Genomic DNA, 19,693 nt, shown 5'->3' on the forward strand with positions numbered 1-19,693 from the left:
GAGTGGGCTCAGTGATGAGGTCATTTACTTGGTGAAGATGTTATTTCCTAGACCTGAAATCAGAACAGGAGAAGAGGGCTTAGGAGACTTGTAAATTAGAACGTATTAGTGTTGATCAAGAATGAGCAAAGTTTAAGAAACAGCTTCTAGAGGGATGGACCTTAAGAATGGTACTTGCATGTTAAAGCAGGTCAGAACTAAAAACCAGGGTAAGGTACTCAGGCAAGAAGGTACCTCTAAAGTACGGTGAACGTAACAAAAGACAACAGGTAGTCTAGAGTGGGCTTTGTAAATTAAGCTACAACAGATTAAGAAAACCCTATCCTTGAAATGCCAGGCTTAGTTAATGCTTTTTGTGTTCTCTGTGCTTATATTCCTGTTTTTCTTTTTTTTTTTTTTTGGTTTTTTTTTTGAGATGGAGTCTTGCTCTGTCACCTAGGCTGCAGTGCAGTGGTGCGATCTCCGCTCACTGCAAGCTCTGCCTCCCAGGTTCAGGCCATTCTCCTGCCTCAGCCTCCCGAGTAGCTGGAGGCTGGACCATCACGCCCAGCTAACTTTTATATTTTTAGTAGAGATGGGGTTTCACACCTTATAGTTAGCCAGGATGGTCTCGATCTCCTGACCTCGTGATCCACCCTCCTCGGCCTCCCAAAGTGCTGGGATTACAGACGAGAATCACCGCGCCTGTTTTTCTTCATTAGTATTTCATAAAGTCTGTAATCCCAGCACTTTGAGAGGCCGACAGAGGCGGATGGCTTGAGCCCAGGAGTTGGAGACCAGCCTGGGCAACATGGTGAAATGCCACCTCTCCAAAGAGTATGGAAATTATCCATGCGTGGTGGCACCTGCCTGTGGTCCCAGCTACTTGGGAGGCTGAGGTGGGAGGATCACCTGAGCTTGGTAGGTCAAGGCAACAGAGTAAGACCGTGTCTCCAAAAAAAAAAAAAAATTTCATAAAATATTTGGAAATGTCCGACTCAGCCATCTATGCTTATAACTAAGGATTTGGGGTACATGAAGCACAGCCTGAAAAGGACAGCAAAATGCTGAAATGGGAATTTCAACAGGGAGAAGAAAAAATTCACTAAAACAATGAGATTTCCTAGAAAGAGCTGCCTTCCTTTACCACCTTGCTAACCTTGGCGAAATTGGGTTGTTTCATTAAGTGAAGCTGCATTCCCTTAGGATGTCTTTATAGATTTCGACTGAGAGATAAACCCCACTTCCTGCTCCCACCAGTTCTCCCCTAACCTCACTTACCCCAAAGAAATAGGTTGGAGGAGAAAGAGAGTAGGGGCTCAGTTCCTGAGATATAGAGCAAGGGAGACTGGGCAGGTTTGTGCAGAAAGCAATAGGCCCTAAAGGCAGTAAATCTTAGCTGCTCTGGCCTCAATGGCCCTTTTAAATTTTGACTAATAGTCATTATTGGTATTCCATATTCTCGGTTTGTTTCATCTGCACAACTGGTAAGTTTCCCTTTAATACACTGATCAAAAAGCTGACAGATCTGTAGTATACTACAATAAATGGACACAACTTTGATACCATGCAACATAAACAGTCCCAACCCACAGGATATTCCATTCTCCCCATCCCCCTGCCCCTTGTGAGGGCTTGGGGCAGGTGCTGCTCCAAAGCTAGTCAGACCACAGTGATCATATCCAGTCCACAGCACCTTCCATTTTATTGTTTTATTTACAAACAGGGTGAAGTCAAAGGGAAAGTCAGGGGTTGAAGCCAGTCTGGGCCATCCAAATGTGGAGTAGTTCTTGGTCAAGCTCCACCATGGAGGCTACCTCTTACATATCCTTTTCCTGCCCCTTGGTAATGGCCCCTTGATTCCTCAGGGCAGCCTCAGTTGCTGTACCTGAACACTTTTATAAGGGCAGATGGATCCTGGGGTAACAGGGGTGGTACGAGGGCTGGGGCCCCCTCAGTTTGTGTAAACCTGAGTTCCGATCACACGCATGATTTCCTTCTGTATCTTGGGGTCCTGAGTATTAATGTTGGCATCGCCCACCTGACCATCCTCATATCTGCCAAAGATAGGGCAAGTGTGAGCATAAGAGGGAGAACAATACCAGAATAACATCAATCAGTGGAACTGTATTTGAAGGTATGGCCATCCCATCCCAGAAGTCAAAGCCCTTTCTCACTACTCTTCATAGTGGAAGAGATTCAGCTTATCTGATTTCCTCTAGATAGATCCCAACAATCTATACCCATTCCCATCCTCCAGTGGTAAAGTCCCAGTGCCAGCTCCACTCAGCTAGCCAAGGACATGTCTCAAATAACAGAAATACACTTTTCCCAGTAACCACACACCATTACACCCCCAACCTCACTCCTCGAGGAATCCCCAGAGTCCCTCTGAGACTTACACAAAGAAGAACCTTGTGCAGACATGGTCGGATACAGGGCACACCCAGATGTTCCCATGCTTCTGGAGGTCCTTAGATGTAATCACTGGGAGAAAGAGGGCCAGAAATCATAGATACAATGCTTAAGGCATGGAGTCCAGGCAAGAGAAGGAAGCCATACCGCTTTAACATCACTCTTGGCCAGATCATGTGCCAAAATTACATCAGAAACAAAGGTTAGAGACCCAGAAAAATAGGACATGGACAAGCTACCTACCTTCACAAAGTGCTATACAGTTTAGATTTCGACTCTGCAGGAACCTTGACTGAATGGATCGGGTCTGGAAGAGAAGGAGGCAAAGGAGACCAGAGCCAGGGTACAGCTTTCCCTAGAGAGGCTAGTTAGCTGATGACTGGAAGTGGGGATCAGAGATATCCTGGGCTCCCAGCAACCCCGCCAAAATTCTGCTTTCCCATAATCAGTCTGGATAGGGTGACAGCTTCCATCTTTATATTTTCATCTAAACTCAGCCTCTGCTTTTATACTCATGACTTCGGCTACATATGACTCCAGACATGTGTTCACTTTAGAACATACCTGATTCCTTTAAATGATCTTCAAATCACTCCCCAACCCATTCTCACCCCACTGTTTCCCTGTCCAGCTCTGGAGCCTAAATTAGCCCCAGGAAAAGGTCCTGCCTCATTAGAACAGTTCCAATACCTGGGGGATGGTATTCATCCTGTTATATCTCTGGACCAGCTCATCCTTGGAGGGCATCCTGTGCTGTCCTTTTCCCATTCCTGTCACAGAACAATACACCCAGTTCATTTATCAAAAATGTACTAAAGGGCTTGAGCTAGATGCTCATCCCAGCACTGAGCTAGATGCTCATCAAAACAGCAGAAAATAAAACAAACAAGATATTTTCCCCCACAGAATTTAGTCTGCTGGAAATTACAGGCAAGAACAAGCCATTACAACACGGTATGGTAAGGGGCTGTGATGCAGATTATAGAGCATGGTGTGAGCCCAGAGGAGGGCAATTAGCCTAGCCTAAGGGTTTAAAGAAGTCATGTGGTGGCAGCTAGACTAAGAACTGCAGGATCAGGAAGAGTTAAATAAACAGGGAGGAAGTATCTGGGAAGAAGTAACAGGATACAGAAGGCCTAAAGGAAAGATAAGATAGTGCATGTTAGTCACATAAAGAATAGTCAATTGCACAGGAGTGGTGAGAAATGATGTAGAAGAGGCAAGCTAGGATCAGATCAAGCAGGCTTTGCAGGCTATGTTAAGGCAACTAAAGTCTATCCTCAGAACATTAGGGAACCACTGCAGGGTTCTAAGATAGGGGAGTAGCACATGAAATCATCCAGGAATGAGGGGCCCAGGAGAGTGGGACAGCAATACCTTGGTGTCAAGTGCCTGGATGAGTGAAATGAATGGAAAGGAAGCGAGCAGAGCAAGTCAGATTTGCTCTAGTCTCAAAGTTACATTAAAAATCTGACCAGTAATTCAAGAGAAAAGCACTCATCAGCAGTTAAGTGATGAATAATTTTGTACAGGAAATCACAATGGCAACTACCTTGAAGAATCTTACTTCAAAAAGTTTTCCTAGGCTTGAGAAAGAAGTGCCCATTTCTTCTAGTTTCCACATTATCTGAATCCATAAACTCTCTACCTTCCTTACCCCTGTTTATAACATTTATAGACTCAACTTCGACTTTTCTTATTTAGACATGAAAATGTGCTTGTGTGCTCCCACTCCTCACTTTTTTTGGTTTGAGGATAGGACGTTAAGTCTCTGTACTCAGCTTTATCATAGGCCCAATCTTACCACAGATAGGGATAAAAGTGTGTATGCATGTGTGGACATAGGTGCCTGTGTGTGTGTCCACCAGGGAGAGAGATGAAGATGGAGATGATGCTATCATTATAGGTCATAAGCACTCTGATCACTCTACCCTGGAACTTTCTATTATTATTAATTCTACTCTGATTAGTTCTTGGTTTTCTGATACCCATGGTGTAGAAATAGAGTGACAGCTGTTGAACTGACATTCTTCACTGCTCAGGCTGTCAATTCATCATGCATTCACATTCAAGTCTCAGGACAGATTTAGGTAGGGCCAGAACAAAACTCAGGACACCAAGAGCCTCAAGGCTTGAATTGCCAATTTCTTCCTTTTACAGGACAGATACTCATAACCCCTTTGTTTTCACCTTCCCCATTAGCCTTAACTAGATTCAGCTCTCCATCCAAATACCATGACCTTCTCTCAAATTGGGTATGTCAGTGACAAGAAGTAAAATTCCATTCAGGTTATACTCCAGAGGAGGCAGATAAGAAGATAATAAAGAACAATCTGATTCCTCTGGAAGGTCTTAAAGATGGCCCTTATGATAGAACCCAAATCTTGTCCCACCTCAATCCTGTTGTACACCGTCCTTTCCATACTGATCCAATGATTGTCCATTTCCTGAGCCCAGACCCTGAGATCATGGTGGCTAGAATAATCCCTAGATGTTTTGTGTCCAGATTATGCACTTATCAGAAGTCCCTAAACAAGACTAAACAAACAGATGGAGTATATCACCTCCTTTTTCACTGTCCCCTATTTCAACCTGAACTTTATAGCCAAGTCACTGGAACCTCTACTAGATATATGAACACTATTTACACCAACCCCCACTTCCAGAGGGCACCCAATGCCATTAGACTAAAGATAGTGTGAGAAAGAAAAAACAGAAAACCAGAGCAGAATAGCGTAGAAGAAAACATACAAGACAGCTGGTCAAATGCTGGAGTAACTACAGTAAGTGGAACATTTGCACACATTTCCCCAAACATCCCATTATACATACTCACATATCTATAGGGCCCTCAGAGACCCGTCATTCAAGCAAGGCCTACTCTTTCAGTCTAAAATAATGTATTAGTCCATTTTCACACTGCTGATGAAGACATACCCAGGACTTGCTAATTTATATAGAAAAAAGGGTTTAATGGACTTACAGTTCCACATGGCTCGGGAGACCTCACAATCATGGTGGAAGGCAAGGAGGAGCAAGTCACATCTTAAATGGATGGTGGCAGCCAAAGAGAGAGCTTGTGCAGCAAAACTCCCCCTTATAGAACTATCAGATCTCATGAGACTTATTCACTATTACAAAAACAGCACTGGAAAAACCTGCCCCAATGGGCCGGGCGCAGTGGCTCATGCCTGTAATCCCAGCACTTTGGGAGGCCAAGGCAGGCAGATCATGAGGTCAGGAGATCAAGACCATCCTGGCTAGCACAGTGAAACCCTGTCTCTACTAAAAATACAAAAAAAATCAGCCAGGTGTGGTGGTGGGCACCTGTAGTCCCAGCTACTCGGGAGCCTGAGGCAGGAGAATGGCGTGAACCCGGGAGGTGGAGCTTGCAGTGAGCTGAGACCACGCCACTGCACTGCAGCCTGGGTGACAGAATGAGACTCCCATCTAAAAAAAAAACCTGCCCCCATGATTCAATTACCTCCCACTGGGTCCCTTCCACAACACATGGGAATTCAAGATGAGATCTAGGTGGAGACACAGCCAAACCGTATCATATAGTGATAACAACAATGGCCTAGAAATTAGGAGACCTGGATTGCAGCCCTATCTCTGCTACTCATAGCTATGTAACCATGAGAAAACCATTTAATTTTTCTGTATATCAGCTTTCTTATCTGTAAAGTAATAAGGGATTAAATTAGACGATCTATAACTTCAATAGTAAAATTCTATTGTATTTTGTATCTATAATCAATTACCCTTTGAGAGAGGGAGATGAAAGGTGTCTATGATATCTTTATGTAATCGGTTAAGTGATGAAGAAAGACAAGAGGTCAACAGAGATTTCTGACTTCATCTGGTAACTAAAGGTATTCAGGCACTTGATAGTAAACAAAGGCCAGGGGGAGAAAAGAGAAAGAAAGGGAGGGGATAGGGAGAAAACAGGAAAGAATCTCAATGGGCACCAAGAACCATGAGAATCTCACTACTCAGAAAGACAAAAGAACTTAATCAGAAGGATGCTTAGGCTGAGACAAAAAGTGAAGAATCTAGACAAATCAAAAAGACTATTCCAACCCTAACCCCACTTTGGATGCCAGGCACAGAGAGTAAGATTCACTCACATATTCAATAAATATGTGTTGGTCACCTGCCCTATGTGGATTAATCATAATCTTTGTTTCATGACACATTATTGGTTTTGTTTTTTTGAGACGGAGTCTTGCTCTGTCGCCCAGGCTGCAGTGCAGTGGCACGATCTCAGCTCACTGCAACCTCCGCCTCCCAGGTTCAAGTGATTCTTCTGCCTCAGCCTCCCAAGTAGCTTGGACTACAGGTGTGTGCCACCACGCCCAGCTAATTTTTGTATTTTTAGTAGAGACAGGGTTTCACCATGTTGGTCAGGCTGGTCTCAAACTCCTGACCTTGTGATCTGCCTGCCTTGGCCTCCCAAAGTGCTGGGATTACAGGAGTGAGCCACCATGCCCGGCCTCATTATTATTTTTTAATAAGACAATGAATACCCAGAGACCCAATCAAAGAACTAAATTCTAAATCTAAAATATTACCAGTGACCTACATTTAACTATCTGCCTCCCTTTGGAGGTAATCACTATCCTGCAATTTGAGTTATTGTTTTTTTTTCCTTTAGTTTTCACACACACACACACACACAAAATATACATATATATGCCTAAACAATGTTTATTTTGTTTGCTTTTGAACAATATAAAAAAGGCATCACAGTCTCACTCTGTCTTCTGGGACTTTCCTCTTTTTATTGAACTTTTTTTTTTTTTTTGAGATGGAGTCTTGCTCTGTCACCCAGGCTGGAGTGCAATGGTGCGATGCGATCTCACCTCACTGCAACCTCCGCCTCGCGGGTTCAAACAATTCTCCTGCCTCAGCCTCCCAAGTAGCTGGGATTACAGGCATGCTCCACCATGCCTGGCTAATTTTTTTTTTTTTTTGTATTTTTATTATAGATGGGGTTTCTCCATGTTGGTCAGGCTGGTCTCAGACTCCTGACCTCAGGTGATCTGCCCATCTTGGCCTCCCAAAGTGCTGGGATTACAGGCGTGAACCACCGTGCCCAGCCAAAAAATACATTTTTATTACTAATCTTTTGTGGTTATATGTGCTGCAAATGTCTTCTGTCAGTTTGTAGCCTGTCTTTTCACTTTCTTTAGGGTGTCTTCTAAAGAATGTAAGTTTTAAATTTTTTTCTTTTTTGAGACAGGGTCTCACTCTACTGCCCAAGCTAGAGTACAGTGGCATGATCACGGCTCACCGCAGCCTCAACCTCCTGGGCTCAGTGATCTTCCTTCCTCAGCCTCCTGACTAGCTAGAACTTACAGGCACGTGCCGCCAGACCTGGTTATTTTTATTTTTTGCAGAGATGGGGTATTGCCATGTTGCCCAGGCTGGTCTTGAACTCCTGAGGTCAAGCAATCCTCCCACGTCAGCCTCTCAAAGTGTTGGGATTCCATGTGTGAGCCACTGTGCCCGGCCAGAAGTTTTTAATTTTAATATAGTCAAATTCACCAATCTTTTATGATTTGTAATTCCATTTTTTCTATTCTCTGGAAGACTTTGGATAAAACTAAAATAATTTGTTCCTTGAAAGTTTAAAATTAATTTGTAAAATTATCTGGGCTTGGTGAGATTTTTTGTGTGTGTGGAAATTTTTAAACAATTTCTATTTCTCTTATAGTATTATGACTATACAAGCTATTTCTTGTCAGATTTGTTATCTTTTTCTAGGAATTTATCCATTTTATCAAAGTTTTAAAATTATTAGCATAGCGTAGAGAACACTCTTACTACCTTTTTATTTATTTATTTTTTTAGGCAGTCTTGCGTTGTTGCCTAGGCTGGATGGAGCGCACTGGTTTGATCTTGGCCGACTGCAGCCTGCCTCCTAGGTTCAAGCGATTCTCCTGCCTCAGCCTCTCGAGTAGCTGGGATTATATTATAGGCCCATGCCACCAGGCCTGGCTAATTTTTGTATTTTTAGTAGAGACAGGATTTCACTATGTTGGCCAGGCTGGTCTTGAACTCCTGATCTCAAGTGATCTGCCCACGTCAGCCTCCCAAAGTACTGGGATTACAGGCGTGAGACACCGTGCCCCGCTTTATTACCTTTTTAAATTCTGCTGTATCTACAGTTGTACTGCTTTTCTTGGTCATTATATTATTTAATTGTGTCCTTTTTCTTCTTATCTAACCAGGGTTTATCTGTTCGGTTAGTTCTTTGAAATCATCTTTGGACTTCTTTGGTACTATCTATTGTACCTATTTTTATTTCACAGGTATTAGTTCTTACCTGTATTATCTCCTTTCTTCTATTTTGTTTGGTTTATTCTGTTGTTAGAGATGTTTTTAGGCCTCTGATTTTGGCACTTTCTTTTTTCTTTTGCGATGGGGTCTCCCTCTGTCAACCAGGCTGGTGTGCAGTGGCGTGATCTCAGCTCACTGCAACCTCCGCCTCCCGGGTTCAAGCGATTCTCCTGCCTCAGCCTCCTGATGGCACTACATTTTCTGATCTTTGTAACAGTTACAAATTACTAGAGGATATCAAGTAATAATCTATAAAGAATCTAGCACAATCCCCTTCATGTGGTGAACATGCAACTACATGGTGGCTATACCTTGTACAGAGACTATATCAAAAAAGCACAAAAGCAGACTAAAAAGAAACTAAGACATGAGCCAGGAAGACTGAGAGAACTCTAAATCAGATTCCTTTTCTGAGCTGGACTGATCTCCTGATTAGAATCTGGACTTCATTTTTAGAATAAAATGCTTTATCTTGCATTCAATGTGACTAATATGTGTATGATTATAGACAGTTTAAATTTTAAAAGATGGTTGAGAGAGAGAAGAACAATGTCTCTAGAAATATAAGCCAATGGAAAGGACTCAAGCCTTCAGGCCTTTGGATGTTTTCACATGTAAATTTACATGCACAAGTATACACAAACACAATCTATAATTGCCAATACCAAACATGTGTTCTACAAAAAACCTTGTTATGTCCCTGTTATTCCTCCACCCATTCCCAAGGCCAAGCCCCTGCTATGAATAACACCATCATTTTTAACAGTAACTGGCCTCACCTTGTAAAGAATCTAAATTTCTAATAACAAAATGTAGAGAGAGGGAGAGACAATATGTATCCATGATTGGGAAGAGAGCTGACACAGACCAAGTATCCATAATGACAGAGGAACAGACAGGACAAATCATGTACTCACAAATGGATGCAATGTAAATAGAGTCAAGGTGGCCAGAGAGTATTTCTTACCTGAGTATCCAAAGGAAATACTGGAGATGGGGCTCAGGTAGATGCCTTTGCCATAGGCTGCTCCATGCAGCTTGCAGGGAAACACCAGGATGAGTAATATGAGCCTGGGCCCTCCCATGGCTATTTATTAGGCAGCTGCAAGGCTTATCCAGCCCTCTGTCCCTCCTTCTACCTTCTCATTCAAGTAACCCTAAGCACCTATTCTCGGAAAGCCAACTGGCTGAAAAGTGGATGCAGGTTAACCCGCTTGCCTATGAAATACCACATACTGATGCATTGGAGAGTGGGAAATGGCAGAACCACTGAGTCAGTCCCTCAGCATTCATTTTCCTGTCTCCAGGCCTTGGTACATATGCAGATTCCAAAAAAGAGGAACTACAGAACAGGGAGGCAGAAGGAGAGCCAATACACACTCCCTGGAGTCTCTCTGGGCATAGAAACAAGTCTCCCATATCTACTCCTTGAATGAATAGCCATATAAATTGAAAAGCTCTAATATATTAATTCATCACAGTGCCTACAATCAGCAATTCCACATTCCTGCTTACAGGTACATTCCCATTCTCCAAACCACCAAAAAAACGCAGCCTGAGGTCAAATACACAACAGCCACGTTCTCTATTCACACAGTTCTAACTTCCTCTCTAGGGAAATCCACAAGACAGGTTAGGCTTGAGGGCACTGAGGCAAGAACAGCTCACTCTACAGCAGCCTTCCACAAAACTGAGTAGGGAAAGGAGCGGGCAGAAATAAATGGGAAAGGGGCACAGCCTCACCTGCAGTTTGGTGTAGGATGCATTGACCAGCCCATTGCGCAGGATCGAATGCCAGTTTTCAATGTGGGACCCACTGTAAGGCAGGGTAGAATACATGCTCCTTATGATATGAGGTTCTCAGGAACACTCCCAAGACTGCCATGCCCACCCATTCTCACCCACACAGGACATGAAGATGGACAGGTACACCTAGTGATGGACATACACATGGATACGGTCACAGGCACGCAAGATGTATGTGTGTGGTTAAACTCTACGTCTCTATTTCCAGTCCCATCCTCTCTTCTGTGCTTCAGCTACTCCCATCCTAAATCCTCAACTCAGTATTTTCATTTGCCTATTCTCCTGACATTTCCAATTCAATAAATTCATCTGAAAATCAACAAATTCATCGCTGACCCCAAATATGGCTTCCAGTTCTGACTTCATGTTCTATTTTAAGAAAACGGTTCTACCACTCCCTATAAGTTCCCTTTAATACCTCTCTTTCTTTCTCTTTCCCTCCTCTCACAATTAGATATAAATTGTGGATTTTTCCATCAAAGTAGCTTTCAGATCTATTCTCTCCAATCTATTTCTTCAGCCAAATCACATGTAAATGTCATTTTTCCTCAGCTACACCATAGTTTGAGAATAAAGATCACGTTATATGTACCTTTTTGTCCTCTATAGCACCTACCACAATAGCATTTAATAAGTATCTGCTGACTGGTTGATGGACACATGTAACACAAACCCATATCTCAAGGGCATCCTTCTCGCTCATCCCCGCCCCCTTACCACCCCCACTGCCCAGCCCCCAGCCTCCTCACTGGAAGGCAAAGGTGCTGCCATAGAGCTTCTTGGCGGTCCGGAACCGAGCCTCCTTGGCAGGAGGGCTGCTCAGCAGGAGGAACTGGTGTGAGGTGTGCATGAACTTCAGCTGCTGCCCAGGGTGGGGGTGGAATCAGGAAAACAGAGCAGAAATCGAGATCAGGGAGGGAAGGGTTGGGGATAGGGAAAAAAATCAGGCTTGCATTAACCCCACACAAGGGAAATATGCTAAGGCCCAAAGATTAACTTGATGGACAGAGCAAAGTAGGCAGATCTAGGACCAATATGATTAGCTGGCTTACAGCCCCTCCCTGCCCCTCACCAGAAATTTAAAGCATTTAGAGGGAGAATGGTCACTTACCCTGCTGAGAGGTAGTTTGACAATGTGTGACCTGTTGCTAGAGATGATCCTGGGAAGAAACAGAGAAAAAAATAAAAAGGATAGAATAATTATGTACTTAAGCTATCCTTCCTGAACAAGTAGTCTTCCTCTGCCCTCCGGAGAATAAGGACTCCTGGGCTGTCCAAATTGTGTGAAATGTCAAGGTCACTATCTAGATATTCCTGTGGGTGATAATGCTTGTGAATAAAAAAGTAAAAAGGAAGCTACTAACTAGACACGAGCTAATTATTGGGGAGTTAAACAATGGATGAAAAAAATAAAGGGGTGGGAGGAGGGCTGCTACAAGTAGAGAGTAAAAAGGGTAGAACAAAAGAAAGAGCACAGAGGTCACCTACAAAAAAAGAAAAGAAAAAACAGAAAGAAGAGGTCTGAATTAGAATGGTGACAACTTATACCCAGGATTTAGACTCAGATTCAGCCATCCTTCCTGAGCTCAAGAGAAAACCTGAAAGCTCTCAGGAATGGGGAGATGTGGAGAAAAAGTTACTGCCTAGGCTGGAAAAAGAAACAGAACAAACTAGAATGAACTTCTTTAGGAGTCAAGGACAAACTAAGCTCTATACAGGCTGAACACAGAAGACAGAAGAGAACAGACATAAAACATTGAGGGCTCAGCAAGAGAGCGCTATCTCCCAGGTGGATACAGTTTGTTGTTGTCTTTGTTTTTTGTGCCTCATCTATGTACTTGTGATGCCACCCCAGATGGTCTATGCCTAGTTATTCCTCAGGCTAAGAGGGTGAAAGCTGTTGCACTGAGGAAGTACTGAAGGCTGATTAGGAAGAGGAAGGCAAACTAGAAAGGGAAAGCTATGTCAGGAAAACAACAGAAATCGAGATCAGGAAGGGAAGGCAGCAGGGACCGTCAAAATCTTGGATAGGAGGAGCACAGCAATAGTGCCTCAAGGCTCTGGACATTCTATATCATCAAGGAGGCCCAGAGACAGGGCAAGGGGATAGCAGGAGGAGAGAGACCTCTCTGGATGCATAGAAAACTTAGTTGAAATTAACAGTGTTAATTCCTACATGCAAAGGACACAAAAACCTACTGATGGCGACTATAGTTAGTAACAATGTGTCATATTCTTGAAAATCACTGTGGTAGTAGATTTTAAGTGTTCTCACCACAAAAAATACATATGTGAGATAATGCATATGCTTATTAGCTCTACTGAACCACTTTGCAATGTATACATATTTCAAAACATGTTATACACAATATATGTAATTTTCTTTTTTTTTTTTTTTTTTGAGATGGAGTTTCGCTTTTGTTGCCCAGGCTGGAGTGTAATGACACAATCTCGGCTCACAGCAACCTCCACCTCCCAGGTTCAAGCAATTCTCCTGTCTCAGCCTCCCGAGTAGCTGGGACTACAGGCATGGGCCGCCATGCCCGGCTAATTTTGTATTTTTAGTAGACGGGGTTTCTCCATCTTGGTCAGGTTGGTCTCGAACTTCCAACCTCAGGTGATCTGCCCGCCTTGGCCTCCCAAAGTGTTGGGATCACAGGTGTGAGCCACCGCGCCCGGCCCTATAATTTCTATACGTCAATTTAAAAAATAAATTAACAAACCAAAAAGGAAAACAAACAACAAAACCTATTGCGAAACATGGAACACCTAAAGAGAACCTGAAAAATCATGTTAGCAGCACATCATGGCTCATGGCTGTAATCCCAGCTACTTTGGGAAGTCAATCGGGAGGATCACTTGAGCCCAAGAGTTCAAGACTGGCTTGGGCAACATAGGGAGACTCCATCTCTATTAAAAAAAAAAAAAATAAGCTGGGTGTGGTGGCCCATGCCTGTGGTCCCAGCTACTGGGGAGGCTGAGGTGATCACTTGAGCACTGAAGGGCAAGGCTACAGTGAACCATGATCGCACCACTGCACTCTAGCCTGGGCAACAGAGTGAGACCCTATCTCGAAAAAAACAAAAAAACAAAAAAAAAACAATTAAAATAAGATTAAAAATAATTTTTTTAAAAGAAAAATCATGTCAGAATTTGTGGGCTTTTTGTAGGATGTGTTATTTTCAAGGCAAGGTATATCAACAAATTCCAAGAAAAAGCAGCCATTATTGCCTATAACCTTGGGCAGGATGTTGAAATCACCACTAAAAGAAGGTACAGGTTCCATGTCCAATAACTCCCTCCCTCCCCGTAACCCAAGAAGGATAAGCCATTCTATCCATACCACTGCAGGAGAGGATGGGCCAGGGGATCCAACTTGTCCATCTGTTTCTTGATTTCCAAATATGAGCCCTGTAAGACAATGGCCATAACATTATCTCCCCGAGAGGTGGGAGCCTACCTGCTTTCTGCTTTTCACAGAGTGACTATTAGGATCCAGGGCAAGGTAGGCAACAAAGGCCACATAGAGGAAAAAGGAGATAGGGTTCCCACCCTCAAGGAGCCCCAGTCAGGCTGGGAAGACTCATAAATAAATCTGAAAATGACTGAAGATGCTTACAAAACAACATGCAGGTGGGTCTCCCTCATTTTATGCAATTCCTACAGCCCTAAAAAGTTGATTGTAAATCAAAAAATAAATAAAATCAATGTCCCAGGAAGATTAGGCTAAAGAATCCTGTAGTAAATCTTTAAATAAAGCAAAGTGTCCTCCTGACAAGTAAATCATTCCTCCTAGGTGTATCTTATGTGTAAATCTCAACTGTGATATACAGGATTTGCTGAGAAGAGGCCCACCTGTAAATGAGTACAAATGAATGTCTATTCATGCAGAGATTGCAGACGAGGGGTGGGGAAGTCTGGTGAGGGACAGCCTTGAGTCAAAGGATGGTCACTGCTCCATGTGGCTGCCCCACCCCTAGAAGGATAGAAGATGTAGGCCCCTGTGTCTAGTTCTTTACCTCCAAGCCCCCCTCCTCCTCACCCTCCCAACCCTGGGCAGAGGTCTTTCCTTCACTTCTTAACTCCCTAAGAATTATGGCAAAACATTAAATATGAACAACTTGTAAAGGAATTAACAGCAAAGGTAAAGATTGAGACACAAAGACTAAAGAGAATAAAGAGGAGTAACAGAGCTAACAAAACAGAGAACAAGAATTGGGAAGGTTAAAGAGGAAAGACTAAAAAAAAATACAGTGAGTAGCATCTCTAAATCTTCATCCCACTCCCACAAATTACAAACAGAATAGGACACTTGAACTGGGCAGGCAGAGGAGAGGGGACAGAGAGAAGGCAGAATACCTGGGTCATCTCCCGAATGGACATCACACTATCCAGAGCTTTCTGAAGCCGCTCATAATTCTTCTTCTGTGGGGAATCAATGGGAAGAGAAGAACCAGATAAAGAAAAGTAGAGGAAAGTAAGATGTGATGAAAAGGGGCTAGATGTACAAAAAAAGTCTAGGCCCAAGGAAACAACAGTATGTCATGGAAAGAGCATTAATGGTCAGACAGTTCTGGGGTCACATGTTTACCAGCTGGGAGTAATAGGGTAAGTTATTTGGCCTCTTAGAATCTTTAGCATCCCTTTATGCAAATGAAGATAACAACTATCACCCCCATAAAGATGTTCTGAGGATTAAATAACATACATAAAGAACTCTGTATAGTAATGACAGTAATAGTGAGGTACTATGCTGGGTACTTCCGACGGTTAATTTTGTGTGTCAACTTGATTGGGCCATGAGGTACCCACTCATCTGGTCAACCATTATTTCTGGGTGTGTTTGTGAGGGTGTTTCTGGTTGAGATTAATATTTGAATCAGCAGACTGAGTAAAGCAAATTGTCCTCCCTAATGTGGAAAGGCTTTATCCAATCAGTCAATGACCTGAATAGAACAAAAAGGCTGACTCTTCTGCCCCACCCCGCCATGAGTTTGTAGAGTTTGTAGTTACTCCTCCTGCCTGATTGCTTGAGTTGGATTATCAGTCTTTTCCAGTCTTTGGGTTTGAACTAAAAAAAAATTGGCTCTTCTTGGATGTTGAGACTTCAGGCTTTCAGACTAGAACATACACCATTGGCTCTGATTTTTCGGTTTTGTTTTGTTTGTTTTTTTGAGGCAGAGTCTCGCTCTGTCACGCAGGCTGGAGTGCAGTGGTGCGATCTTGGCTCACTGCAACCTCTGCCTCCCAGGTTCAAGTGATTCTCATGCCTCGGCCTCCCAAGTCGCTGAGATTACAGGAGCCTACCAACATGCTTGGCTAATTTTTTGTATTTTCAGTAGAGACGGGGTTTCACCTTGTTGGCCAGGCTGGTCTTTAACTCCTCACTCAAGTGATCCGCCCGCCTTGGCCTCCCGAAGTGCTAGGATTACAGGCAGAAGCCACTGTGCCCAGCTCGCTCTGATTTTCAAGCCTTGGGACTGGGACTAGAACTGTACCACTGGCTCTCCTGGGTCTGCAGCCTGCTAACTGTAGATGTTGGGACTTCTCAGCCTCCATAATCATGTGAGGCAATTCCTTATAATAAATCTCTTTCTCCTCTCTCTCTCTATATCTCCTATTGGCTCCGTTTCTCTGGAAAACCCTAAAACAGCACTTTACATATATTACTTCTCATTTTTATAATCATCTGCAAAATAAATATTATCCCTTTCTACAAGATAAGGAGATTGAAGTTTAGAAAGGTTAAGTGACTTGCCTAATACCCTTCAACTGGGGACTAGCAGAACCTCAAATGGAATCCAGGTCTGTCTGGCTCCGAAAGCCTTTCTTCCCTATCATAATGTAACTTCCCTATCATAATATTAATTCTTCTCCTCTTTCTGTGTCAAACATGGCTATTTACTGAAACAGCTAAACCACAGAGTTTAAGAGTTCTGTCCCTTATTCCAAGCCCTGTATATACCAGAATGTCAGCCTATAGTCTCCCACTATCTTTTACCATTTCTATTCCTTAGCCCTGACTTTCTCAAGTAACATACCTTAGGGTTAAAGGCCAGAGTCTTGGGATCAGTGGGGTCCACCACAGAGGGATAAGGCTCAAAGATGATGCTCTTTCTAGGGGACTCTAAAGCTGCCCTACACATGGCCACCAGCAGATCCACCACCTTAGGGGAAAGGAAAAAAAGGGGGCAGAAGCTAAATGATTTCCCAGTACTGGGAGTCACAGAGTATCTAGTATTTCTCTCTGATGTTCTTTTAAAAAGCAAATATGTTTAAGCCTTTTAAAATAGAAAATACAAGCTCATAAAAATTCGAGTAATACCAAAGTAACTAAAGAAACATTAAAAAAACCATCTTCCTGCCCTTAAGCTAATCTCATTCCTCACAGGTAAGTATTAGTGAATTTGACGTATATCCTTCCAGATAATTTTCCTATGGAAATATTTTCTTTTCTTTCTCTCTCATTCTTTTTTAAAGAGACAGGGGCTCACTCTGTTACCCAGGCTGGAGTGCAGTGGCGAGATTATGGCCCACTGCAGCCTCAACCTCCTGAGCTCAAGCCATCCTCCCATCTCAGCCTCCCAAAGCACTGGGATTACAGGTGTGAGCCACTGTGCTCGGCTCATTATTTTCTTACATGGAAAGTTTTACTACGTATACTGTTGTATTTGCTTTTTTATATAACTATGTTAAAATTTTCTGTCCATAAATAATACCTATATAGTATGTCTACTCTAAGGACATCCCATAATTTCTTTAACTGATACCCCTACAGATGGGGTTGTATCCATTTTTTATTTTACAAACAATACGACAGTGGGTATCTTATACACAAAAGCATTTTTGGAAGTTAAATTCCAAGAATGAAATAGTTGGGTTCCTCTGTCTTTCTTGATCCCAATTCCCCAACCACGTTTCCCTCCCCCATACCTCTGCTCCAGTGGCCACCTCCTCTGCAGCTCCGGACATGACGCCCAGTGTGTAGAAGGAGAAGACACATAGTTCACGAGTACAGACAGCTGGCTGAAAGGATATATTAAACAGATGGTGGTGGGATGGGGTGTGCAATAAGGTGTAGGCAGAGACGGACAGTCCTGCCCTCAGACAACTCTAAAACAGGGTAGGAATTTGAGGCCCTCTATATCAGGAGAAAACTACCAATAAAGTCTTAATCAGAATGCCTTACTGGTAAGTTTGGGAGTTAACACTGTCTCCGCTATGAAGCCTTCCCTGATCTTCCTGTGATGTCAGATGCTCTCTCACCTGATTTTTAACAATGCTAATATCTCTTCTATAAACTTAACATACACTGTGATTTGTCTGTCTCCCATCTGGACTTAGAGTCCTTGAGGACAGCATCATATCCAATCATCTTGGTTAATATCTGATCCCCATTTTTAAATGTCAGGTGGACTCTATCCTAAATATTCTCATATCCTCATCTCTCTAAACAGTACTGCTGAGATTTGTTTTCTAAGAAAAATCAACGATTTCTAGAGTATCAGGGTGTACAGACAGAATTTTACCTTGACAACAGACCAAGGAAGAAGGAAATAAAGGAGAGGAGTGAAGAGGACCTGGTTAAGGAAGAGGGTCATAGAGTAGGGACCTATACCTTCAGCATAGATCCATTTTGGAAGACATGCTGCTCATCACACACTACACAGTACTCATTCAATGTTGGAATCCTCTGCTCTGCATACTTCATGATCTGGGAAGAGAACAGATTCTAAGTCTTTTGGAAGTATTGGCACACACAGATATGGGAAATAATTTCAGCTTTTTTTTCCAGCTACCCTCCATCCTCCCAGCCCCATGCCTAAGGTAGGACATATTCTTAGGCTGTGTACTTAAACTGATGACTGTATGGTATAGTAAAAATAAGACCATGATGTTTGATTGAGAAGACCTGGGTTAACTTCCTACTTCTAATACTTAATGGCATATATAACTTTAAGCAAGTCAGTTAACCTGAGCCTTGGTTTCTTCGTTTATACAGCAGAGCGTTATTCACCTCATAGGGGTATTGCAAGAAATGAGATGATGTCCATGAAAGCATTTTAAAAATATAAAATGGGTGCTAATCAAACTATTAAAAGTACTTGTAATTATAGGCTGTCCTTCTGGGACAGGAGAGCATTCATTCCATGATTAGATGGCAGAAGGTCCTGAGAAGCCATTTCAACTACCTAGAACAATTAGCCAGTCCACTGGTAGTCAAAACTACAGACAATTCTGTACTGGGAAGATAGCAAAATCCAGAGCTAATGCAACAATATCCTGAAGTGTTTGTTTATTTTGTGACACCCTGTCTTAACATAGCTTTTGTGCATAAATCAAGTTGTTCCCATTTCACATGATTTTAGGCTGGTAATAGGACATGCAAGAGACTTCATTCATTTAATGCAGATTTACCGAATGCCCATTATGTACCCAGCTCTGTGAAAGGTCTTCTTGATTATGAAATAAAGGTTGTTTTCTCAGAAGCTAAGCTTCAATAGGAGAGATGTGGCATGTTTATAAATTAATAACAATTCAAGGCAGCCCATAGTATGTGACACACAGGTGCCATATGAAACAAACAAACAAAAATCTTAACAGTTTAGTGAGGGGAGACATCACTTCTAGTTAATGCATTGGAGTAATGGCAATTTTATGGAAAAGGTGCCATCTGACTCTTGATGGCAATAGGAAGATATAAGGAATGACGTGAACAAAGGTAACAGAGATGCAAAAGTGAAAGCATGCCCAGGGAATAAAGAGATTTTAAAAAGCAAATGACCAGTAGTAGCTGAGCAGTGAAAGGGGTCTGTGAAGAATACTAAAAATCACTTGAGCAAGGGCTATTGGGAATCATTAGGGAAATGAGTGTCAATCTCACTCTCATCTCATGTCATATGAGTCTCGACACCCACACACTTAAAACTGGCAGTGCCTCATTGGCACTTGATCATAAGTGGTAAGTGTCTTTCTAGTAATGTTGTCAGTTTCCTGAAGATGGGAACTATGCCTTCTTTCTTTCTACCATTAGTTTTGGAAGCAAAGCAATTCAGGAAGTATTTGATTGAGGAGCTGGGAGGTGTTAGGAGACCAAATGGGTCAGACAACAGGAAAGGGTTTTGGAGTGACGATTTTGACTTGATTA

The 19,693-nt window shown here is 42.6% G+C and overlaps 1 protein-coding gene across 50 annotated transcripts in view; it reads right to left on the minus strand.

Moving 5' to 3' along the window:
• Window positions 1-1,660: 1,660 nt before the first annotated feature.
• PARP6 (poly(ADP-ribose) polymerase family member 6) overlaps window positions 1,661-19,693 on the minus strand; it is a 31,614-nt gene continuing 13,581 nt past the window's right edge. For 8 of the 50 annotated variants that reach the window (XM_045397378.2, XM_005559976.4, XM_073996186.1 and 5 more), the window contains 13 exons: window positions 18,164-18,259; window positions 17,479-17,571; window positions 16,587-16,712; window positions 14,905-14,970; window positions 13,889-13,956; window positions 11,657-11,705; window positions 11,295-11,407; window positions 10,483-10,555; window positions 9,707-9,776; window positions 3,085-3,164; window positions 2,638-2,701; window positions 2,382-2,466; window positions 1,661-2,036 (listed from right to left, as the gene is read on the minus strand). In XM_045397378.2, coding sequence (XP_045253313.1) covers window positions 1,934-2,036; window positions 2,382-2,466; window positions 2,638-2,701; window positions 3,085-3,164; window positions 9,707-9,776; window positions 10,483-10,555; window positions 11,295-11,407; window positions 11,657-11,705; window positions 13,889-13,956; window positions 14,905-14,970; window positions 16,587-16,712; window positions 17,479-17,571; window positions 18,164-18,259 — 1,086 coding nt within the window. In that variant the 3' untranslated portion in view covers window positions 1,661-1,933. The remainder of the gene's footprint in view (window positions 2,037-2,381; window positions 2,467-2,637; window positions 2,702-3,084; window positions 3,165-9,706; window positions 9,777-10,482; window positions 10,556-11,294; window positions 11,408-11,656; window positions 11,706-13,888; window positions 13,957-14,904; window positions 14,971-16,586; window positions 16,713-17,478; window positions 17,572-18,163; window positions 18,260-19,693) is intronic. The other 42 variants (XM_045397379.2, XM_005559978.3, XM_073996188.1 and 39 more) reach the window with 10 other exon arrangements.

The sequence above is a fragment of the Macaca fascicularis genome, chromosome 7 (assembly GCF_037993035.2).
Source record: "Macaca fascicularis isolate 582-1 chromosome 7, T2T-MFA8v1.1".
Classification (NCBI taxonomy): domain Eukaryota; kingdom Metazoa; phylum Chordata; class Mammalia; order Primates; family Cercopithecidae; genus Macaca; species Macaca fascicularis.